Source organism: Tripterygium wilfordii, chromosome 13, assembly GCF_013401445.1.
Source record: "Tripterygium wilfordii isolate XIE 37 chromosome 13, ASM1340144v1, whole genome shotgun sequence".
Taxonomy (NCBI): domain Eukaryota; kingdom Viridiplantae; phylum Streptophyta; class Magnoliopsida; order Celastrales; family Celastraceae; genus Tripterygium; species Tripterygium wilfordii.
Window position 1 is genome coordinate 1,617,829 of NC_052244.1, and position 24,520 is coordinate 1,642,348.

General features: G+C 37.0%; 4 protein-coding genes and 1 pseudogene across 5 annotated transcripts; 2 read left to right on the plus strand and 3 right to left on the minus strand.

The window, feature by feature from the left end:
- Nucleotides 1-6,997: 6,997 nt before the first annotated feature.
- LOC120013774 (zinc finger protein 8-like) lies at nt 6,998-8,025 on the plus strand. The gene has a single exon (XM_038865706.1). It carries the CDS (start codon nt 7,195-7,197, stop codon nt 7,897-7,899), a length of 705 nt encoding a protein of 234 aa, XP_038721634.1. The 5' UTR covers nt 6,998-7,194; the 3' UTR covers nt 7,900-8,025.
- A 4,480-nt stretch (nt 8,026-12,505) lies between these two features.
- On the minus strand, nt 12,506-15,626 carry LOC120013615. Its single transcript, XM_038865488.1, has 5 exons — nt 15,312-15,626; nt 14,558-14,609; nt 14,386-14,451; nt 14,169-14,214; nt 12,506-12,937 (listed from the first exon to the last, which is right to left on the minus strand). Exons 1-5 carry the CDS (start codon nt 15,552-15,554, stop codon nt 12,838-12,840), a joined length of 507 nt encoding a protein of 168 aa, XP_038721416.1. The 5' UTR covers nt 15,555-15,626; the 3' UTR covers nt 12,506-12,837.
- A 640-nt stretch (nt 15,627-16,266) lies between these two features.
- Nucleotides 16,267-16,844, minus strand: LOC120011743 (annotated as a pseudogene).
- A 2,993-nt stretch (nt 16,845-19,837) lies between these two features.
- LOC120011838 (dirigent protein 23-like) lies at nt 19,838-21,301 on the minus strand. Its single transcript, XM_038862971.1, has 3 exons — nt 21,215-21,301; nt 20,480-21,087; nt 19,838-19,892 (listed from the first exon to the last, which is right to left on the minus strand). The coding sequence occupies exons 1-3, from the start codon at nt 21,299-21,301 to the stop codon at nt 19,838-19,840; spliced, it is 750 nt and encodes a 249-aa protein (XP_038718899.1).
- Nucleotides 21,302-21,537: 236 nt separating this feature from the next.
- LOC120012901 (60S ribosomal protein L21-2-like) lies at nt 21,538-24,308 on the plus strand. Of its 2 annotated transcripts, XM_038864456.1 has the most exons (3): nt 21,538-21,831; nt 22,470-22,727; nt 24,112-24,308. In XM_038864456.1, exons 1-2 carry the CDS (start codon nt 21,595-21,597, stop codon nt 22,725-22,727), a joined length of 495 nt encoding a protein of 164 aa, XP_038720384.1. In that variant the 5' UTR covers nt 21,538-21,594; the 3' UTR covers nt 24,112-24,308. The 2 variants fall into 2 exon arrangements, with proteins under 2 accessions (XP_038720384.1, XP_038720383.1); XM_038864455.1 differs by lacking the exon at nt 24,112-24,308 and having other exon boundaries at nt 22,470-22,936.
- Nucleotides 24,309-24,520: the final 212 nt, after the last annotated feature.

A 24,520-nucleotide genomic window follows, 5' to 3' on the forward strand; every position in this document is an offset into this window, starting at 1 on the left:
ACACATATTGATATTATACATACATAGGAGAGGAGAGTGATACTTTGTTTTTAGGACCACTTGAGGATTATTATCAAGGCATACAAACAAGAAGTGGTACCATGGCCCCACCAAGTGAATGGCTTGTCTATTTGTGGGCATTTTCAAAACAAGTACCATACAACAACTACTACAGATTTGAAATAAATGTCAAAGTTGTTTTTCCATGTTTCATGCAATCATTTTATTTTATAGCCATGTGATGGGCATATTATTATTGTAAGCTCTATTGAATTATAGGTTGTAAATCTCCTGATCTTTAATTAATTTTTTTTTAAAAATGGAGAATGATATCATACAAATTTATCATTTAAACATCTGATATGGGTCTAAACTCTGATCATCGGCTCCTGATTTTTAACAAACACTATATTATAATATATATATATATATATATAAGTAGAAATTCAAAAAGGCAATTTGGATTGTTAAATAAAAAAAATCACCCAAAAATAAATTCGTACTATGAAGAAACCTGTTACAAAAAGTACTAAATTAATATGGGACGGTGCAAAAGTACCAATAATAGCATTGTCACTTATAACGAAGAGAGACGTCCTTGGTAGGTAATTGAAAGCAAATTTAGTCACTTATGCGATCAGTTTTGTTAACAAGCAACTAATCAACTTCGACAATTTGAATCTACTAGTAGTATGAAGTGAAATTCTCACATGGGACGTTCGTATGCGGACTTCCGCATATAACGCTTGTAAAAAAGGGTTGAAATAGTGGGTCCAGACGTCCAATCTTGTATATATTAAAGTAGTAATTTTTTTCTTTATGTGAAAAAAAAGGGTCCGTAAAGGCGTAAATAATAATATTTATGGGTGTCTGCATATGAAAAGGCTGAAATCTGTACATCTAAACCGTTAGTTCATTATGTCAGTTAGGTGTCTAGTCTACAGTACAAGATGCATCCAACAGTTTAGATTTACGATTTCAATTGGAATCATTCAGCATCCCCTATCCCGTCTACATGTGAAAATGAATTAATGCAATTTGAATTTTGAAAATAAATGACCAAATCGATATTATTAGATTTGATTTGCTCTAAAACCGAAATTTTTTAAAAAAATGAGGGTTGGTTCTCATGACCTCTTAAGATCTAGGGTTTGCAATGATGATGTTGCTCAACGTCAACATTTATTGTTATTTTGAACTATACATATATTTTTTGCAATGGAGGAGAGGGGATTCAAACCCTAATTATCATGGTGATATACATCATCCTTACCACTTCAACTAGTGTCTCAGACTCTTGGCCCTCGGGTGCGTCTTTTGAATTATATTTGAAATCCACGAAGTAGTGTAGTGATTGTGAAAAAGAAGATGAGATCATTGAATTAGATATGGTCTCAAGTCGGCGTCATGACAATCAAAGGAGTGGACCAACATTGAAGTAATTGCAGGGAACATAACTCATGTGAACGTCGTTAACTTACAACTACCAAATTCAGAAACCAGGGCTGTGAACACTTTATGTGGAACTCATGCCTACATGACAAGTATCTTTCTTTATTATTGGTCTAAATTAACTGCACACATACACTTTCTTCAATTCAACATATATATCATACAAATGGAGAAGTTTTAAGGGTGTCTTAACCTAAAAATTCAATGCATCCCCGTGACTTTTTGAATATTTGTGAATTCATTTTTTTAACCTAAAAATTTGTTATTTGCGCATGCGATATGGGTTAAACTCGAGTTGTCAGACCCGTAAAACATGAGAATCGGCTTGAAGATCAAAGGAGTCGAGCCCAACAGGGGCGTAGCTAGTGAAGGATCATGGTGGGCACGTGGCCCACCTCAAAAATTTTTCCTAAAAAAATACATATATTGATAGAGGGACAAAATCATCAAAATACAAAGTGCCCCCTCAAAGAGATTATTATTCAATGAGACTATTATTCAACATTTACTTATCTACATTGAAAGGAATGCGTTTAATTATATTAGCAATGCGACTGTTATTCAACGTTTCCAAAAAAATGAAAAATCGTCGTGACCGATTGTAATATGGTTATTGTATTAGTTTGGTGTACGTATTGATTATAATACATTTATTGTAACAATTATGATAATTAAAGATGTATTGTTTTATTATTTTAAACTTATTACTAGTAATTATATTCGTGTCACTGGCACACAGAAATTTTTCACTTGACGACATGGTATACAAGTTGGGTCAAAATTATTGTTCGCAGTGAGAATAAAAATTACGAGCTTCCAAGTCCAAACCTAAAAAAATTGACCACTAAACTGTGATTCAAGTGGTTCTGTCCGTCCTCATGCAGGTTGTTGATGCTACATCTGAAAAGATGGTCTTAATGATATGTTTGTGTGGTCCAATTCTTTGTACGTTTGAGAGAGAATGATATATCAAAGCTTTAATGGGATGAGTTGGAAGAGAGCTATCGTTATATTGACAGTTGCAAGAGTGAGTGAGTGAGTGAGTGATTAAAGGAAGCCTCCCATTCGATCTGTCATATTCATGGTCATATGCATGTTGTTTTGATGGTCTCATGGTGGGGGCTCTTACATATCTCCACTTGCAATAATTAACATTGGTTTTGTGCTTTTGCTTGCCCAGATCATCTGTATACAGGAATGTCTGGAAACCTTATTAGCTTCCACATTTGACCGCAACTGCTGTCTGCAGGATTATAAAGTGGGGCATTGACCAATGGGTATTGAACACGTGTGCCAGACTACCCTACATTACACAGGTACCGACCACACCTAAAACTTTTGGTCTGTAATTATGATAGCGATATCACAATTGTTGAATTGTACGCATAAGATTTTACGTGTATCGATCATGGGGGATCTATAAAACTCGGGAATTCACTCCATCAATCACCTGTGTCCAACTCAATAATTATGATAAATGGCATAGCTAACTGATTGGAAAGCCTGGCAGAACTAATACGCAACTTGCATGTGATTTGTCAAAATCGTTTTGACCTTAGAAAACCTTGATTTGTACGACTTCGATAATTATGTTCATTTATACGATGATAGATAATGTTTTCATGATGTACCATTTTGTTTTCACATTTAAGTAACTCATATGCCATTAATTAATTTCACGTAAATGTCAAGATATTTGCCTCTAGATCGTCATTTTCCCTAAACAATTTGATAAATCACATGTTAATTACATGGCTAAGTCAGATTTATGCATTAGAGTTTGCGATGTCCAAACACGTACTTAAGGAGGTAGATGTTGTTATGACTTTATTCCACATTAAATTGACATAACTCAACTGAGTGACATATATGCAAATGTCTAATCCCTCTTACACGATCAATGTGTTTTATGAGCCTCAGAATCAATGATGACAACCCAAGAATAACAACATCGTGCGAGCCTTTGACTCAAAGCAGGCAATTACGCAGTTTATTCAAATTTATGCATTATCATGATTCATGCTCATGAGTTCTTGAGATCCAAACATGGAGTTAAGGAGGGAGAGAGAGAGAGAGAGGTAAGGTCGCATTCAATCCACCTCATGAGAAAGAGAGATGAAGAACAACTAGATAGAGACAATTTTTTCCCCTATTGTGCCAAAACAGACAAGGTGCTAGAGAGAAGGAGAGAGAAATATATAGTTAATTACATAGAAGATACCACGCTGAGGCAATCAAGCCAGACCAACAACAACCTCATTTACTAATGAAGTATTAGTGCTCCCATGGATGTTGACTCTTTTGTTGGAAAATTTGATGTAAGAAGTCGGCACTTGCCCTTCTGAAGGGTCATCACATATTTATTTTTTTGTTAATTACAGCAACAACAAAAAATCGGATTTAGGGTTCCACAATTTCTTAAAATCTACAATTTATATCTAATGATGTAGAAAAAATCAGACAAATTTAAAAAAATAAAAAATAAAAAATGGTGATGTGACCCACCTTCCAAATCATTATATTCAAATTATAGATTTCACAATTGCAAATGAATTGTAGAGCGCCTGAATCCAAAAAATCATGTACCCAGCCAAAACCTACACCTCCAAACTGGACCAACATTCGATGCATATATTAATCTTTTCACTATTTGCGCTCATATATTAATTTACACATCTACATGTACATGTACATATATAAATATATGTGTGTGTGTCATATATACTACAATATGACTTTAATCGCAAACAAAGGGAGTTAATTCGCAACTTCGCAAGAATGTTGTTGGCTGGCTAGGGTTTGGAAATAGGAACTATGGGTTTCTCAGGGCATTTTGGTTGGGTTGGGGCCATGGGACCCATTTTTATGGAGATTATGATGATGCTGGTTAGTAACTTAGTACTTCCTCAAAAGTATACTTCCATTAAAGCCAACAAAGGAGGGACTCATCAGAACCAATAACTAGTTTAAGAAATCTCTCCTTAATGACAAAGCCAAAGAAATCAAGAGAGAGAGGGGGATAGAGAGGGAGACAGCGACTTATCTATGTGTGGCAATGCAAAGGTAGATTTATTATCAAATGCGAGAGTTGGATTGAGAATAATTGCATAGAAGAGTCTGTTTTTAACTTTTTGCAGAAAAAAAAAGACTCCAAAAACTATCATTATATTACCATTTCTGGGATAATACTATACATATATGTGTGTGTGTGTATGTATAACCATGATACTCTGCAGCTACACACGCAGAACTCAAAATAATAGAATATAAATAAATATCAATAAATTAATTTATACTGAGTGGAAATAATTTCTTTTGCAAACAAATAGTAAGGAAAGAAATTTGGCCTTATCATATACGGTTATTGAAAGAAGGGAAAGGTGCAGTTGATGAGTGTGATAACAGACCTCCCTTTCAATTCATTTCTTTTTGTAGATGACAAAATATACTTTTATTTCTTTTCAATTAGTAGATATAGCTTAGCTTTGCAAGATTGCTTAGAACGTTTATATATTTAGTACATGTGATGCAACTTTGTTGCAGTGGTTCACACAACGTAAATGTCGCATGTTCAATTCTTGTAAGTAATTTCTTTACATATTATGTGGAGGTAAGGTCTACGTACATCCTACCTATCCCCGTCCAAGCTCCCACAATGTCTATCTACATCCTACCTGTCTCTGCCCAGGCGCCCACTGCTGAAGCCTGTTTGTTACCTGAGAAGTATGTATGTGATGCAAGTGGATCGAGCTCATCATTTTCACATACAATTTTTTTCCCCTTTATTTTATTTGATCATATATATGTGCTAATGCTATATATGTATTCATTAATAGTATACGTGGAATAATTAAATAAAAATGTATATTATAAAAATATGAACAATGGATGCCAATGCGTTTAAACTTTAAACCCTAATTATCTGTTCAGTCCTTGTAAGTTTAAGTTATCAGTTTAAACATACATAAATACACACACACACACATATATATATATATATATATATATATACATATATAGTTAGCATTCGACATTCGTAGAGCGGTGGAGGACCACAATGCAGAATCCCTGCAAACAAAGTTTAAATTAAGAACAGGTAGCCCACAGCTATAAAGAACCAACAAACTACTACAAGTACGACTACAACCTGGTCCTGGAGAGAGAGACAGAGACAGAGAGATTACATTACATATATAACAGTTTCACTGGTCAGTTACGTTCTTTATCTCTTTAACTCTTTCACATTTTACTTACGAGTTAGGTGTTGAGTCTGTTGACCAATAATGGACCAAAACTCACTATTAATATTTAAAACATATGCATACATGGTTGGAATAATTAACAACACTCTTACGAACCCAGTTTTTTTTTTCTCAACCATCCCAAATATTGTTGAGATGGACGTATACGATTTCATATAAATTATGTGGGGCATGTGAGTCTCACGATTTCACGTGGATCATGTGAGTTCATATCAGCATTTTAGATAGTTGAGACAAAAACACTGAGATCCTTAGCATTTTCAAATAAATATTAATGATGGTGGTGGTGACTAATTATATATATAACTCCTACTTTCCAACAATATTATGTAAATGTAAAAAGCAGTTTCATAATTAATTAGAGAGTAATTGACATCAATCCCACACATCATGAGTAAAATAACTTGTCAATTATATATTCCTGAGTAATCACGATATCAATTAATTAATTTGTTTGTTGATACGTGGTTTTCCGCAATTTGTCAAGTCTCCCTTAAGATGTTACTCCTTGAACTGATACCTAACTGAACTGTTAGGATAGCAATATGATTTATGCACATCTACCAGTTATATATGGTCTGAAAAGGGGTTCATGTGTGTGTCCAACTACAACCTTAAAACTACTTGAACATCACATATCAACCCAACAATATAGATAATAAGACGGATCCGAAGCTCTGCAATTTCTTAGAATTTCGAATATCATTCAATAATTTGAGAGATATGCCACATCACTCAACAATATCACATCACTCTGTCGGATTATTTATACACCGTTAAATACGAATTGGAGAGTCTGTCAAAGTGCAGAGTTTCTCCATCCGAATAAAATGCTCATAAGTCATAAGGTGTACTTAATTCAAAGGTAATTAACTAGCTAGGACTGCTACAAATTATCAAAGGTGTACAAGGCAAACTAACAAATAAAGCAGGAGAGGGGGTATGGTAGTTTGAGAAACCCAAACCCACTCTCATCTTGTCTGACCAGAATTTGTGTCACTCTCAAATGGGTCCAACCACAAATTGTCCACTGATGATCAAACCCACCATGGCCCCACATCACCACCTCCACATCCCCACATATACAATCGTACCCTGAATTGTAGCACCAGGGTCAAATAGGCGGGGCTACAAACTTTTACAGTGTCAAGTTTGGTGTTACTAGGTGAGTTATTGAGCCGCAAATGGACTCAGTATTTTAAATCCCACGTCATCCAAAGAGAAAGTGAAGTGCATAATATAATGTCAAATTTCTTAATCTAGAGAACGCGTTTTCTGAACCAAATGGTACAAAACAACAAATTCTTGCGGGTTAGTATAGGCTGACTCAAAACGGACAACATTCACTAAGGGGCCGGCTATTACATAAACTCACTCCCTCTCCATCTATGTCTCTCTCTCATTCTTCTCCTCCTTCTCCTAACCCTCCACAACTCTCTCTCTCTCTGTTGCTCTCTAATTCTTTTTTTTGTTAAACTTCATGGACAATAGCAATGAGAGAGAAACTCATGACTTCTTGAATGTGGAATCCTTCTCTCAACTACCTTTCATCCGCCCTGCACCACCACAGAAAGACAAGCCCATCCGCCTCTTTGGCTTCGAATTCGGATCCAACGAATCGGAACCCAACAACAACGAATCCGACTCCGCAAAAAACACTAACGACCTCAACAACAACGCTACTTCCGACAATGGTCGAAGATTCGAGTGCCATTATTGTTGCCGTAACTTCCCTACTTCCCAAGCCTTAGGCGGCCACCAAAACGCACACAAAAGGGAACGTCAACACGCGAAATGCGCTCACCTCCAGTCCCACGCCATGGTTCACCGCAACTCCTTCTCCGACGGGCTTTACGGCCTCGTCAATTACCGGCACGGCCCAACCTTGTCTTATCCTTCATGGAACAACCAGACCACCACCACCACCGGCAGCTATAATAGGTCTTACGGCTCGTTCTCGCAGCTGCAGCCTATTAATGGGAGTCCATTGGGCCTGTGGAGGGTTCCGAGCGTTCAAAGTGTTAGTGGTTCGGTTAATCGTGACCGTTTAGTGCATCCGTTGCCGTTGTTTGCCGGTGAGAATTTGAAGCCATCGCTAACTGACTCGACCTCTCAAAGCCGGTTTGTGTATAAGGAAGCTAAGTCAAGCGTGCAAGACCACGTAAGTCTGGATCTTCATCTGTAATAATAATAATAATAATAATTAATTACACAGCATTCCAGATATTTTAATTTCTTGAGCTGGAAATTAATTAATTTCTCTTACTGTGTACTGCAAAAATGAGCCAATTTTAAGAACAACATTAATTCACCTGGCTTAAGTCTCTGTTTCATAATTCTCGTGTAAATCCAATAATTTAGTGTTAAGACTATAATCTCATATAGAATTGGTATAATTCAATCGAGTGGCTTATATACAAAGGTACATTGCCTCTCATACAATCAGGGCATTTTCTGTATTAAGTACCGATATTAAGTACTGGTCGAGAAGAACAAAGCCTGTGACCTTCGGCTTAAAACGGATAATACTAGTTTGTAGTGTTTGGAGTGTTTTTTTCTAACTGTTAATTTAATCCTCATAAGCACTTTAAGGTCCAATTGTTATTTTACGTTGAAGAACCGGCATGAGTGAGCAAAACTCATGTTCTGACCGATCACTTTTCATTGAGAGTCGTCCACGCGAGGGAGTAAATACTCGAACTGGCAATGGTCAGTGCATACACACGTGTGTGGTGTATGTGTGTTTGATTACGATATTCTGTTCTGAATACGATGCAGAGAGAAAGTGATAATTGAATCACATAACTAGATATTTATATTCGTACATATAAATATCTATATATATAGATACATACTAGATAATACACACACAATATATATATATATATACACATATAATTATGTTGTGTTTTAGATAATTATTTTTTATTTTGTGGGATGAAAGTGTTTATTGTGCGTGTATTATGAGAAGTGCCAATCAAACTTTGAATGATGTCAATGTCTCATATCTTGTGAAAGATTTGAAGTGGAAGCTCCAGTCTTTGGATCCAGCGAAGTGGCCCTTTCAAGGCCACTGATGTCTAAAAAGTTAAAAACATGAACCGTAATTGAGAGTTCGTGCAGGTAAAATCTATAACCCCCATCTGATGAGATCTTACGGCCCCCTAGCCAGTACACAGGTGGACCATATATATATAGTTATTTGGAGTGATAAATGTACAATAATTTTACTTTTAAGGATTATGTACAATGAAAGGAATGGTTCACGACTTTCTGACAACTTTCTGACCACGTGTTGGACTTTCACTCAACTTCTTGTCATCAGATGTGAAATTTATGTGCGTAAGGACATGCCGGTGGAATTTAAACCCATATCGAATGTTAAAATTACAAACTTGTATGGTTTATTTCTCCATTTAAGAAAAATGAATGGGTCACACAGAAATGACAAGTTACATACATTGAGGTAGGTCTAGGTATACATAGCATGCTGGGTCAGTCTTAGTGTGTGTGTGTTTGTGTGTATGTATAAAATTGCAGTAGTAGTACCACAAACTTTCATGCTTTTAAATGGCAAAACAAGACTAGCAGAAAAGGATGTGTCTCCTTTGATAGTAGATAGACTTAAAGGTAATGGATGTACAGGGTACTTAGACAGCCCATCTTTATTCTCACTCACCTTTTATTTGTACCTCAGTATGCAAGTCTGCAAATGAGTAAGAGAGAGAGTGTAGTGTAGTACTTGGAATTAGTGATCCGGCAAGAGAAGATGGCAATGCATGTCTAAAGTAAGAATGATTGTGCCATATAGTTTATACGTGCTGCAGCTGCAGCCTTGTCTTCTCTAGTCCCCGGCGCGTGGAGTAGCTTGGGTGGCAGGGCGAATCTTGGTAGGTGTAGGTTAAGCGCACGTACCCAGATTTTATTCCGTGCTTGAGATTATATCCACAACTGAACTGAGACATATATTGGGACATACTGTCTCTGACAGGATAGGCATACTCTTGGGTGGATTCTCCGTCACCAAAAGAAAAGAAGCCTTCTCTTCTCCAGTTTATTCTGTCTTCTCTAGTTTATTGTCTCTGTAGCAGCTGCATAACAGGTATGTATGCTTTAGATGATAATGCACACTTAATTAAACACTAGGTAATACCCCAGTTGGTGTGTAATTCCACAGTATTAATAGCTTCTCCTCTATCAGTTGAATGTCTACCAATACGTGGATCACCACAAGCAACTAGTTGCAAGCAAACCAAGTTTATAAATTCAACCAATGTCACTGCCCAAGTAACACTAAGACTCTGTTTCTCCAGAGGAGTACTACACAAGTAATGTCTGCATAATGATCAACAATGGTCATCCCTACTTCACAGTTCACACACCTCCCCCAATGCAACCCATTTTAAGTGCTCAAATGGGAAGATTTAATTTGTAATAACCTTTCGAAGAAAATCTCCCTGAGAAACCATCTCTAGTTGAAAATTTTAAGGGTGGAAGATCCTATATACTGAAGAAATAGTAAGCTTGAAGATGAGTTGGTACTTCCTGAAATTACCTTCAAGAGAGATCTTGCTTGAACAAACACAATGCCATTTACTTGCTAGTGCTTCTCATATCCTCTCCATTGGGAAATAACTGTACAAAAACACAATATACATAGCATCAAATAAGTTTCCATTTCCTTGGCAGATGATACAGAATCATATAATTCTCACTTCAAACACGGTTTCCATAAAGGGCAGAACTTCTACTATGAAACAATGGAAAGTGATTGTGCATCAAGAATTAATAGACAAAAATGTTAACCAAGACTAAATGTATCCCATATTCCCATCACCAACAAACCCAAAATACCATTTCAAAGTATGTCCTAAATTAAAATGTTTTAACAGGTTTATAAAGGTTCAAACTTCAAAGTTCTACCTAGTCACCTCAGAGCAACCAAAGATAGACAAGTTTAGGTATCAAGTTCAGCATCAGTTAGGCGTATGGGTTGTTCTCAAACCACATTCAGAAACTCTTCTTCCAGAGCATCTTATCTAATTATGTCTTGTGGGTCAGTATGATTTTATTGAGCCCAACTGTTATAAGTCCCAAGAAGAAATTCACTTGTTTCACTTAGGTGGGAAAACAAGGAATTTAATGCTTGAGTGACATTAAAGAAGAAAAAGAGTACTTACAACAATGGATGCTGATTAGTAACCCATCATTTTGGGCAAACAGCAACCAAGGGAGCTACAAAGTTTACTACATATCTGCAAGTACCAATGAGGCAATATTAGGTTGAAGCATTTATGGAGGCTTTGTACAGCATGACAAGTTGCTGTGAACCACATGTACATAGAGAAATTACAACTTAGCAATCCTGCAACTCAAAACAAGCAACAATTCAATTCCAAAGCAACATTTTGGCTTGGACAACCTAAACTTTGCACAAAGACAATTCAACCCTACAAAAGTTTCCATTGTTACAGAGACAAACAAGAATGAACTATAATGCATTGTTTCCCACTAAATAACCATATAAGTTCAAAAGGACACTGTCAAAGGTGTAATATTTTCACAATAACACAATGTCATATTTTCATAAAAACTAAGTGCATTCCAAAGAACACCGTCAAAGGTGGTGTTATCATTCCAACTATCTGGGGACCCACAAGTAAAATGCATCTGAGAAGAGGCATGTGATAAGCAATACGATAAAAGAGGGTAATAAAGACTTGCAAAGAGCACAAACACTATCATTATTGGAAGGACCAATTACTTCATTTACATATGTAGGAGAGACAGCAGTGGAATTTAAGAAACATCGGCCCACACCCCTGTAAAGTTGCAAACGAGGTTGACAGTTTATATATACAGTAACCCCATTACCCTAACCTGCGCTACTACTTCACCAACAACGTTAACTTTTCTTACCCCATGTTATAGACCATATGCTCAGATTCCTAGGTCCTGTTTGCCTATGCTTCCTTAGTTATGTTCGACCTTGTTCTTTGAAAACTTATAGTTCCCCAAGTGGCTAAGAGCTAGGCTAGATAATCCAGAAAAAGTGTCGACAAAAGTTCTGCTTGCAATTTGTCCAGAAAAAACTACTTCAAGCGCACTTGTCAAACAATATTCAATTAATTGCCTCTCTTACTAAGCAAAAGGGGTTTAAGAATGTATCCAAGTAGCAGGCAGAAGAATCCACTCTACTGGCTAGAGGATTTCCTAAATTTCACCATGATAAATATTACAACTCGAATAATTACTCGAACTTCTTAACACGCCTTGATCAACCTGCATACTGACTTACCAAGGAAAAAAAGTATACTGCATACAGAATATTGGATCGCCAGTCGCAAGCTCTCTTCACAGTTGATTGCTGGAATTCTTTTGTAAAGGCAAAGTTCAGGGGAGGATCTTGCAAAGTATTCCAATGACTACTTACTAGTTGAGTTAGGTGGAAACAAAAATAGCATATTCCCCTTGGACAAAAAAACTGAATTTGACCAATACAATGATGCTTGGTTCTCCACAAACTTTGGCTGTCCAGATACTGTAACAAATTCCTCAATCTATTTCACGTGGATGAATCTTAATAAGAATTTTTTGCTGAAAGGCAGTCAATATTTTGTTTTTTCTCTCTGTATCATTTGTATCTCTCGTTTTGAAATCCTAAAAAAACAGAAATAACACCGATGCACAGCATTTATTAGTAGATATAAGGAAATGTACTTGAATGTTCTGTAATGAATAGACGTGGCATGCACTCTGTCGAAAAATAAAGATGTCCTAGATGTGCTTAATTTATCAATTATCAAACATCATTCAATTAATAAGTAGGTGCCCAAAATCATCTTTGAAAAAGCGCCAAAAATCGTCTTGATGATACAACCATGAAGCATTCACATTATGATCATTTTCAGTATCAACAGCTTTATATTAGACAACAACTACATATATGATATAACTATATTAAAGGCAACAAACTATGAGCCTGAACATCTACAAGCTCATGCATCAGAACACACAGATATATCACATTACAAATTCAAAAAGTGAAAAAATTTCTTCAGTAGGTGCACCTGCAAGAAATTATCTGATCCTCTCTCTCTGAGTCCGGGAAGTGTAAGTATCTTCAACATGTCGAGTGGGCAAAGAAATCCCATAATGTGAGGCACTTGAGGCAGCGTAATAGGATGTCAATGAGAGTTGAGCAAACTTTGGAAGTGCATAGCCTACAAATTGACACACTTAAGAACCAACATGAACTATATAACCAAATTCATAAGAATCAAATTAAAGCAACTTAAGAATGGAGGTGCATGAGAATATTCTCCAAGCCAGAATAGTCATTAATTCTGCAAATCCACCAAATTTCCTCCAAGTCTGTCAAACAGACCAAAAAAATTTTACAAATAAAAGACCAACCTCAATGCAGAAAAAAGGTCCTATCATTACCATGGATTGGAAATGGACAGGCTGGGAAGTACTAGAGTTGGGCCAACAATGATTGGCCTAAGCTCATCTGGACTTTTGCCAATGACACGAGGCAGAAGGCCAAGAAGGATGGGGAGTGGACTGCCCACTGCAGCCTAATTTTCTAGGCAGATAAAAAATAATAATATAGTAAAAGAATATGAGAAATCATCAAGGGTTTGTGACTTTGTCCCGAACAATTTGTGTCTGCTACACGAACATAAGATAAATTTAGTTAAAAAACACCAAGTAGAATCTCTTTCTCCAAATCATGTGAGAAATAGAAGAAAACATTATACATGCAAATTGAGCCCATCCAAACATTATCAGAGAGAATGAGAGGGGGAGGTGAAACCCAAGCCTCGCTCTACATGTAGAAATCCTAAAGGCTTAAAACAAACATTTCTCCCTTTTTTTAAGGATGTCAGGGCAGACCAGGCTGGCCAGTGGACTGTACAACGCAATCTTCTATCCACAAGTAGTGCAAGTGACTGGAGATAACACAGTTACTCGCATTTACTACAAATTGCATTATCAATAAAATCCCCAAATTCCTGTGCAAGTTCACAAGTTCTTTTCAAACTTAAAGCAGAAAGAAGCACATTAAGGGAAAAAGTGACAGAATTTTGCAAGGCAGAATGAAGTAAGGTGATTGCAGAAATAAGGCGCTTGAATTGAGAGAAAAACAAATATTCTACTTAGAAGTCGCCATGTACTTTGATGATTGAAGGAAAATAAGCACACTGAACAATAAGAGTAACTAAATGAATTTAAATTGCACGACACTCACTCAAGAAAATAAATATAGAGATATTCTAAAACTAATCAATATTACATCTACGACAACAGCTATGTGAATAAAGTTTATCAAAAGCATGCACGTACGGCAAGACGATATGTAATCAGCAAAAGCAAGATCAAGGCCTATTACAATTGCTTAAAGTAATATCATACAAAAGATTGTGAACAGGGCTGACATCTTACTCTTACCTCCGAATGCAGTGCTGACACCTGAATAAAATAGGAGTGGAGGCAGCTGTAAATACAGAAAACAATCAAACAGTGTCAGTCTACAAAGTGATGCTGCATAGTGCATACATGTCAACTGACACATATTTGTGATACCAAATAGAAATTGAGAATATAAAATAAAGGGGCTGTATGATCAAAGGCTGATCAAGCAACTAGCAAAATATATGAGGCATACCTGATACCCCAACTACAAAAGGAAGCCACTTTGGTCCCTTCAAACGAGTTCGAAGGAAAGGTATCCCTGAGATAGAATAGTGCTTAGAACTTTATATATGGAAAACATAGAAGTGTATAAAACGTGATGAAAAAAATATACATCATGCAAACTCAAATGAATCTGATTTTACCTGTGTTCATACCACGCATAGCACTAAGCATTCCACCAAAACCACAAACAGCCTATTTAGCAGAAAAAATGAGTAGGGTGGTAGGGAAAAAAAAAAAAAAACACAATCACGTCCCAAGAAAAGATCACAAGCAATACACGCCAGCATAATTTAGGTCCATGCAATGACAGAAGAAAAACAGAGAAAGCCTAGTGACCGAATTTTTAGGAAAATTCTTGAAGAATACATAGCAAGACCAACAACGGCAACTAACCATCAGTTTAAGAGCCCTCAATACAAAAATTTTGACCCAAAGCTAGATCAGAAAATCGAATCCTCAATTTCCTTGGCGGGCGCATTAAGAGTCCAAGACGACAGATGGGACATCAGGCGTCCAAAACCACTTTGATTCAATAGAAATCTAACCAAAAGCCATTCCCAATTTCTTATACCCAGTTATCAATCTAGACATGTCCACCAATCTTCTATAAAGTCGACAGATGAACGTCGCTCAATAAACAAAAGGCAGATATTGCACCAATAATGTTTTCAACACTCTCAAGCCAGCAACATCAACACAAGCCTTTTCAATAGAACAGAGTATACAGAAGGGTTTAGTGTTTAAAACAAGGTCTTGACCACGGTAGTGGCATCGTGTAAGACGGAAGTAATTGTCCACTCTCCCTTTCCTTGAATCATCGTCAGCCATTGTATTAAGCTTCGAAAAAAAACACGAACACATACACATTGAAGAAATAGATATTGATTTGCATACAGAATTAGGGTCTAACAGAGACAGACAACGAGGACAGCGAGGGGATCCGAGACCGGGGCTCATGGTAGGATCGTGGCACAAATCACCACTCCGTAGCTTCTGCTCGTACGCTTCTCTTGTCCCCATCTCGCTCTCGACCACAAGCACACTCGCTCGCTCAGCGTTGCTAAATATAGGCCCAAATGGAGGAAGAGTTGGCGGTGGTGGCATCAGAAACAGGGAACAGCAGTTGGATTTCTTCATCTGACAAATTATCACATGGAAGTAGAATCGAAAGTTGTTCAGTTTCTGTAGTTGCCATGGAGAAGGAGAAGGGAGTGTGGGCCTTTTATTGATGGGCCATCGTATGCCCAATTCACGCCTAACCCAGGCCCAACTTTTAACCTAGTCAAAGTCAAAACATCTTTAATAATTCGCCCCTCCAAATAATTTCGCTATGTATTAACATGAAGAATGAAAGTTGGATTTCATACTTTTCTGGCTAAAATGACCGATGGTTATAAAAAAGGACTAAAAGGATCGATATTTTTGTTTTTTTAATAATCGAAAACGAAACTATACAAATTTATACTTTTAACATCCGATACGAGTATAAACTTGGACCATCAAACTAAAGTGTAAATAAATTTTCCGCCTAATGACATTTTAGTTTGAGCCGAAACTCAACTCGTTATTACAAAGATATTAATACTAGTGAAAAACCGAGACTTGACTATGTCAATGTTCAACTCACTACTCCTCCTAAAACCCTTGATAGTCGGCCTCGTTTCTTTTTGTCTAGATTTTTATAAATGTAGACAAAAATAGTAAAAACAAACATCACATTTAATTTCTTTTAGTCTTAATAAGATAAAGAATAATCTTTAGACAATCCTTTTAGTCTCACAAACACAAATACAAAAGCAATATCCAGAATAAGAAATTCAAATAACAGAAACGAACAGAAACAAACAACTCAATAATGGAAGACATAATAGACGTCAAATTTCACAATAGCATCCCCTGTTGTAGTATTGAAGTAGTGAGTTCTCGCCTCAGAATAGTCTCGCGCGAACCGAAACAGCCCACTCCCCCCAAGAATTGGCATCTCCCGCACTGCAGAGAACAGAGTGTTGCGCCCCAACACACTGAGTGTACTCCCATTGTACTTGTCATCCATAAAAGAAAAATTCATCACCATCAACAAACTCGCCTCGTTTTGCGAGGCAGAGGCGTACATTCTTTGTGCTCTTCCCACCATTTCGGACTTCTCATCAGGCCCTACAGTCAATGGGTCGTCAATCACCATCATAGTACCAAAAAATGTTGGCGAAGTTGTAGTCATTGCTGCCTCAGCAACTTTAGCTGCAGTTGGGTTTCTCCACTGACCCTGTCATGGAAGTAGAATTGTAGATGACTTAGTTTTTCTCCCTTGAGGCCCAGTTTTGATGGAGAAGAGAGTGTACCGAATTGGTCATGTTTTGCAGAGGCAGCGATGGTCAGGTATAAGAGAACTGTGAAAAGATAAGGGAATTTTGAGATGGTTTTGGCCATGGTGAGGGATTTATGTCCAAGTTTGAGATGGCTTTGGTTACAAAAAGCTTTATGGATGACTGCCACATATATATACTGTTTAAAGCGGGGTTTGGTGTAGAATCAAGACGATGGAGTATATAGGGGGGAAAAAGCCGACTATTTGGCCAGTAGTGCAACATGACTACTTCTTCACCGGCAGTGCACCATGACAGATGGGCCGGCAAGTGCCGCATGACTACTTCTATGCTTAATTTAATGTAGGGATACAATCCATTTGGACCTCTCTACGTTGGTTCTGTCTCAGTGTCTTTTTGGGACCACTTCTGTAGTTCTGTCTACATTTTTGGTTATGAACCCCAATCTCTCAGACTATAGGCATCTTTCTAAAGGCCCATAGATGCCTCTTACCGCCCAAAATAATGAACCCAAGTGCACTTGGCTGCAAGGCTGCAAGCGTGGAATTGCGCTGTCCGATTGCCCATAATCACCATACGAGCCCAACAGACGTGACCCCCCAGGTTCAATTTTTTTAAGAATTTTTATTTGTACACCATCAAACAAACTACGCTTACATCTTCTTCTTTTTCCTTCATATTTTACAAATAAAGTGCATTTTGGTTTGTTCATTAAATTAAATTTTGGATGTAAACTTATAAAATTTTAATATAAATTTATAGGGTTGGAGTAGACGGTGTAAACGTAGTAGTTTGATGGTATACAAATAAATTTTTTAAGGACAAATACATCCAATATACTCGTCTTGAAAGTGGCATTTTAAGCAGCATAAAAGTAGTTTTTCAAAAGTAGCATTTCTAAATTGTTTCTACAAAACATTTGAGTAACATTGCATATTTTTAGCCCTCAAATATCGGAATACGTCACCTTTTTCAGTCCTACTTCAAATACATCATCCTATTCACTCTTCGCAACTTTTCTATGCAAGAAAAAAAAAAGTTGGTTTAACTTTTTAAATATCAAATTTATTTATTTATTTTTTAGTGTTTAAACGTCCTTTTATTGAATATGTCCCTAAATCTCTTAAAATATGGAATAATTTAATAATTGACTGCTTCTGTTGTATTATTAATTGCATATTATATGTAATTTGTCAGAGCATTTTGAATAACACAAATAATATCATGAAAAATTAAATCAAACCGTCACATAATTTTATATTACTGATATGCTGAAATTTAATACTAAAATATATGCTAAATAGAGTATGAAAAATACATATTTCGATATCTATATTATCAAGAAGTTGTATTTCAATAGGTAAAATAAAGAATCCATTAAGAGGCTCTAATGCGAGTGCTCTAACATGGAGAATGAAACTTAGATTTCATATTTTTCATACTAAAAGGACCAAGACTATTTTTTTATAACTGAGAATAACATTATACAAGTTTACTCTTTGAATATCTGATATGGGTCTAAACTCGGATTGTCAAGCCCATGTGCACAAAAGTTTCTCACCTGGATGGAATGCAAGTTGAGCCAAAACCTAGTGCGTGGTTGGCTATATGGATATTGCTCCCATTGAAAGACCGAGACTAGATCAACCAATTTGGTCAGCTTGTTAGGCCAATATAAATTAGATATACGTTTTGAATGTCTCTTCAACTCCATAATTGAAGTGATAGAGATTCCAATAAAAAACATCTCAGTCATTTCAATCGTAGATGTGTCATTCTCTTGTTCAATCATCAAGTTTTGTGGGCCCCTACACTTATTTCAATCAAGGGACAAAATCAAAAGTGTTTTTTTTTTTTTTGTATATGACACTTTTGCAACAATTCATTAGTTATATAACACTCAGTTATAATTTTTTAGCAATATAGCGGCATATCTTATTTCACGAATGTCGTATGAATGTCGCTCTTGACAACAATGACATTCATATATAATCAAAACACCACGTCACTTGTTCCTTTCTCACTCAAGAAATCATTTTTTGGCCAATTTTGATCATCACCTTCGCTTGGCATGCCATGACTCTGATTTACTGGTCTCACTCTCGTGGTCCTTCTTGGGCCAAGTACTGCAGCAATATATGGTGGCTATCAGGCTATGATGAACCAACTACGGGCAATGGGTAACGAGAGGTTCCAACCCATGATGTATGCCCGACCCCTACCCTCTGTCAACTACATGCCACCACCATACCCGCCGTATCCATACCCATACCCATACCCGCCCCCACATTTGGACCCATACAACTACTACAGTGATGAAAACCCATCAAGTTGCAATGTGATGTGAAGAATGTTTGATTCTGGGTTTGAGGTCTAAAGACTTGCAAAGAGCTTTGATGGTCATCAAATACATGGAATTGGGTTTCAATTTAGCTTAAACCTTCTCTCTTTAATTTTACTTATGCTTCAAATCCCAAGTTGAATTAGGGTTTTTAATTATCAAAATAGGGGAGTATTTATAGAATGATATATTAAAGTTGTCAAGTGGAGAGGAGGATGAAGAGTTGAAGAAGAACAAAAAAGCTTGGGGTTTAGTCAGTCGGTGGTGGTGGACTGTTTTGTTATCAAAGCGTGGTGCTTTGATATATATGATTATGAATGCCGCTGTTGTCAACAACGGCATTCATACGATATTTGTGAAATAAGATATGTCGTTGTTATTAACAACGGCTTTGCTAAAGACAAGAGCATGCCGTTATATTGCTAAAAAATTATAATTGGGTATTATTTGTCTAATAAATTGTTGTAAAAGTGTCATATATAAAAAAAGCTCCAAAATCAACTATTGGGATCCCTAACATTTTTGCTTCAACTCACTACCCCTCCTTCCACCCTTGGTATATATATACTAGTTGACCTCATATTTCTTTTTGTTGATTTTTGTAGTTCTAGACAAACATAGTAAAAACAAACATCACATTTCTTTTAGTAGAGGGAATAATCTTTAAACAATCTTTTTAGGTTCAAAAACACAAATACAAAAGCAATGCTCAGGGGAAAAAAAAATCAATAACACAAACAAACAGAAACAACAACTCAATAATGGAAGACATAGACGTCATATTTCACAATAGCATCCCCTGTTGTAGGGCTAGTTTGGGAGAGCATTTGTAAAGTAGCAGATATTCTAGCAGAAATAGTGGTAGCAGAAATGTTGGACAATTTTAGTAGCAGATATGCTGCTTGAATGCTGGGTAGGTGTTTGGTTGAACTTTTACTGTTAACATTTGTGTTGTGTAGCATATTGGATAAATTATGTGTAGGGGTATTGTACATTTTAATTGTATACCTGTATCCAAACATACAAATTTTATAAAATCAATAAATGTATTTAAATTAATTGAAGAAAATAATAAATTATAAAATAATTAATAAATTACCAAGTTAATTAAATTTAATTAATACATTATTTGGTAAGGGTATACATTATTTGGTAAGTTAATTAAATTTTATTAGGTCCTCTAAGGGTATATATGGTAAATCAATAATATATCCGGAGTAAGATTGGAAAAAGCTAGATAAAAAATGTGAAATTGTTCATTGATGGAGCATTTCACAAAGTAGTATAAATGCTGCACGAAATTGTCTCGGAATATGTGTCGTAAATTGTTGTTTGGTTGACATGGAGCATTTATACTTACAAGTAGTATAAATGTTCCAAAAAAGGCTGATCCAAACGGGCCCGTAGTATTGAGGAAGTGAGTTCTGGCCTCAGAATGGCCTCGCGCGAACCGGAACAGTCCACTCCCCCCAAGAATTGGCATCTCCCGCACCGCAGAGAACACGGTGTTGCGGCCCAACACAGTTAGTGTACTCCCATTGTAATTGCCATCCATAAAAGCAAAATTCATCACCATCAACAAACCCGCCTCATTTTGCGAGGCAGTGGCGTAAATTCCTTGTGCTCTTCCTACCATTCTGGACTTCACATCAGGTCCTGCAGTCAATGGGTCGTCAAACACAATCATAGCACCAAACAATGATGGCGAAGTTCTAGTCATTGCTGCCTCAGCAACTCGCACTGCAGTTGGGTTTCTCCCACTGAATATGTCATGGAAGTAGAATTGGAGATGAGTTAGTTTTTCTGCCTTGAGGCCCAGTTTTGATCGAGACGAGAGTGTACCGAACCGGTCATGTTTTGCAGAGGCAGCGGTGGTCAGGTATAAGAGAGTTGTGAAAAGACGTAGGAATTTTGAAATGGTTTGGGTTTTGGCCATGGTGGCCGGTGGGGAATTTATGGTCAAGTTTGAGATGGTTTTGCTTGCAAAAGCTTTATCGATGACTGCCTATATATACAGTGTTTAAAATGTGGTTTGGTGTTTTGTGTTTCCAGATGTGGAATATAGACAATGGAGAAGTTATATTTGTTATAGACTTATTAGGGAAAAGCCGACAATTCGGCCGGCTGTGCACCATGACTACTTCTTCACCGGCAGTGCACCATGACCGATGGGCCGGCTGTGCACCATGACCATTTCCATCAACAACAACTGGGCACATTTGATGACTAATTTTGGGCTCTATTTTTAAGCCCTTTTACCGAATGAGCAGAGTTGGGCCTTTAGATAAGCTTGGTTAGGCTCGGCCCGTTAACATCAATATGGCAGAAATATTAATGGGCCCTGAACATCCTAATCAAATTGCTTATATCCAGAAAGCCCAATCCACCAGAAGGGGCCAGCTAAGAAAAAGCCCACTACCTAGATTGGAGGCTGATATACATTCTCCACTGTCACCTAGGGTTTTGGTCTTTTCAGTCGCGGAGCCTCTGGAGTGGCACAGAGGGTGAGAAGATGCCGGCAGGTCATGGGCAGAGGGCGAGGACTAGGGATCTTTTCTCCAGGGCCTTCAGGAAGAAGGGTTATGTGCCACTGACGACGTACTTGAGGACCTACAAGATTGGGGAGCACGTCGACGTCAAGGTTAATGGAGCCATCCACAAGGGCATGCCTCACAAGTTCTATCACGGCCGCACTGGAAGAGTCTGGAACGTCACAAAGCGCGCCATTGGTGTCGAGGTTAACAAGCAGGTATAATTTCTCCTCTTTTTTTTTTTATAAAAATTTTGATTCATATAATCTCAGCTTATGTTGGTTTTTTCCCTCTTTTTTTTTGATGCGGTGTATGTGCTTGTTTCCTTGTGTAATTCATCGTTTTGTGCTTTCTGGTTCTGATTTATTATCGACATTCTAAGATGCTATGATGGATTTTGGGGACGTTTGTGTCGAGTGTACTTATGGGTTCGTATGCATATATATTTTTTTGTTCCATTTAAATACCTCATACTCTGTATATGATTCAGGTTTCTTGATGATTTTTAAAATGATCTAGTAGAAAAATGGGTTGACACCACGGGTGTTTTGGAGTAATAAGCTTATTTGCTACCATGTAATTGTAATGGATTCTAATTCAAGTGCTTTATTCTTTATATATATGTGTGTGTGCAATTTTCCAATATCTGGAAGTTGCTGTATTGATTTTACGTGTATCCTGTAAGTAGAATTCTAATTTGTTTTTAATTGTTAAACTGTGATGAGGGTTGAGTCTTCGATCAGAACTTAGTGTCATTGTTCCTGCCATAATTGAAATAAGAATCTTTTTCTGCTTCCTTTATGGATGAATGGGAAGGTTAATGTAATTTTGACGTCTAACACATCCTTGAACACAGGTGGGTAACAGGATTATCAGGAAGAGGATTCATGTCCGAGTTGAGCATGTGCAGCCTTCAAGGTGTACTGAGGAGTTCAAACTAAGGAAAAAGAAGAATGATCTGCTGAAAGCAGAGGCAAAGGCAAGAGGTGAGGTCATTAGCACGAAGAGGCAGCCAGAGGGTCCAAAACCTGGGTTTATGGTGGAGGGTGCAATGCTGGAAACTGTTACTCCCATTCCTTATGATGTTGTTAATGATCTCAAGGGTGGTTATTAGGTATGTTTTGTGTTGGTTTTAATTATATGCTCGGTTTAAGTTTTAAAAGCTGTGGACTTAGTTAGCAATTTTGGTTGCAATTCTTCAGTAGTGGCAATACTTTTGGACATGTATTTTAACTTTATCAGCTTGGATACTTCATCCTTATCTGGTTTAAGATACAGTGGATTTTTTCTATGGAAAGTTGTACTTTTGTTTTCATGCTTCAATTTTTTGTCATGAGTTCACAAGATTATTTTTCATTTATTCATTCTGATTTAATCATGGGTGTCCAAGTTTTTTTTTTCTTCGTATCGTGAAGGAGGCTTGGTTTAATCTCTACCAACCAAAAATGTTCGATCAACAACCAATAAAGAATAATAAAAAAATTAAGAATAAGGACGAAGGCGATTTTGTCATACACTCATACGTGAGAGCTGCACTTGCTTCCCTCATTTTCATCCAAATTTTGTGTAAGAATTGAGGACGATTTAGTTGTTAGCTCTAGAATGAGTCCTAGATCATTGTGGTGTGACATTACGTGTTCATCTCTGTTGGTCAAAACTTCACATTTATCGAATTGCCAAATAGCAGCCATGTAACATAGCATTGTGTTGATAAATGTCGATTTTTGTTGTGAATGTAGCTGCTACAGAGATTGTAATGTGTTCCCTTCCCGTAAGATGTGGAGAATTTGTTGTCTGGAAATATATTCAAGCGCCTCTTTTGAATTTATGTGAATAGTCCTAACTTTTTCTTCAACAATTTTTTTTACTAAACTCCCAATTGATTCCGCTGGTTAAGTTATATTTGATCGTAACTTATATTTCAAGTTCTATTGGAACTTGAATAAGAACATTTGTTTATGGGAAAAGCAAAAGAAATTGTTTATTTATGGCATGATGTAGACAGAAGTACTTGCAAAGGCAAGAATATATGATCTGGTGAAGAAGCTTGGCACAGATACTTCAAAAAAGCGACTTGAGCTTCTTGGATACAGCAATTATCTGTAATGGTTGATGTGTTCTTTCATGTCTTTAAGCTTCCACTTTTTCCTTTTTTTTAAAGTCTATAGACAAGAACTGTATTCCTTGAGGGGTCCATTTTCTCACCAAGAGGAATTTGTGCCTGAACCACCAAGATGAAGGTGAAAGATATGGGTTTGCGCTACCTCGCCACCCTTCTTCTATTGCTACTGCTTGCTGCTTCAGGTTCTCTTACATCCACAGACCAATGAGTCCTTTTTGAACTTGTGTTTTGTCTTTTTATCACCATTTATTCATACACTTGTGCAGTAGATAGCATTCTTAGTGGATTCTTTTTGACATTGATATCCGGAATACCCATGTGAATAGCTTTTACAGCAGCAGGACGAGTAATTTCCTTTTTTGCATCTCTTATTCAGAAATAGTTGCTCATAACCAGGCCTTACAAGTTCATAAGGCTCGTGCTGTGAGAATACCTGAGCACACATGCCATAAACAGATGAAATGGGGAATTTGCCAATGGCAGAGATGCATCCGTGAATGCTCTGAAGAGCCCTTTGGTGTAGGAGGCTGCAGCGGCACCTTATGCATTTGCACGTATTACTGTAAACAGCCCCCACAGTAGTGCCTTACCTTGTTGCCTTCTTGTCATGCCTATTCAATAAATCTTTTATCTTGCACCTTGTTCCCTTCTTGTTTTGCCTATTCAATAAGTCTTTTTCTTGCATTGAAAGCAATGACGGTCGAGTGAGTCTCCGGTGTTTGAGTTTGAGAGTTCGAACCAATTGATTGTGATATTTTTTTGTGAAATCATGGTTCTATGTGCTT

Bases quoted from the DNA above. Each gene is read 5' to 3' on its own strand.
- LOC120012901 (XM_038864456.1), top strand. From the start codon at position 21,595: ATGCCGGCAGGTCATGGGCAGAGGGCGAGGACTAGGGATCTTTTCTCC. The intron at 21,832-22,469 runs GTATAATTTCTC...CCTTGAACACAG, and splicing joins GTGTCGAGGTTAACAAGCAG to GTGGGTAACAGGATTATCAG.
- LOC120013615 (XM_038865488.1), bottom strand. From the start codon at position 15,554: ATGAAGAAATCCAACTGCTGTTCCCTGTTTCTGATGCCACCACCGCCA. The intron at 14,215-14,385 runs GTATGCCTCATA...CTGTATTTACAG, and splicing joins TTTTGTAGTTGGGGTATCAG to CTGCCTCCACTCCTATTTTA. The intron at 12,938-14,168 runs GTAAGAGTAAGA...GTCAATTTGTAG, and splicing joins TGTCAGCACTGCATTCGGAG to GCTATGCACTTCCAAAGTTT.
- LOC120011838 (XM_038862971.1), bottom strand. From the start codon at position 21,301: ATGTGCCCAGTTGTTGTTGATGGAAATGGTCATGGTGCACAGCCGGCC. The intron at 21,088-21,214 runs GTGCACAGCCGG...CTGTATATATAG, and splicing joins CCGGTGAAGAAGTAGTCATG to GCAGTCATCGATAAAGCTTT. The intron at 19,893-20,479 runs GTTTGGATCAGC...CTCCCAAACTAG, and splicing joins TTCCTCAATACTACGGGCCC to CCCTACAACAGGGGATGCTA.
- LOC120013774 (XM_038865706.1), top strand. From the start codon at position 7,195: ATGGACAATAGCAATGAGAGAGAAACTCATGACTTCTTGAATGTGGAA.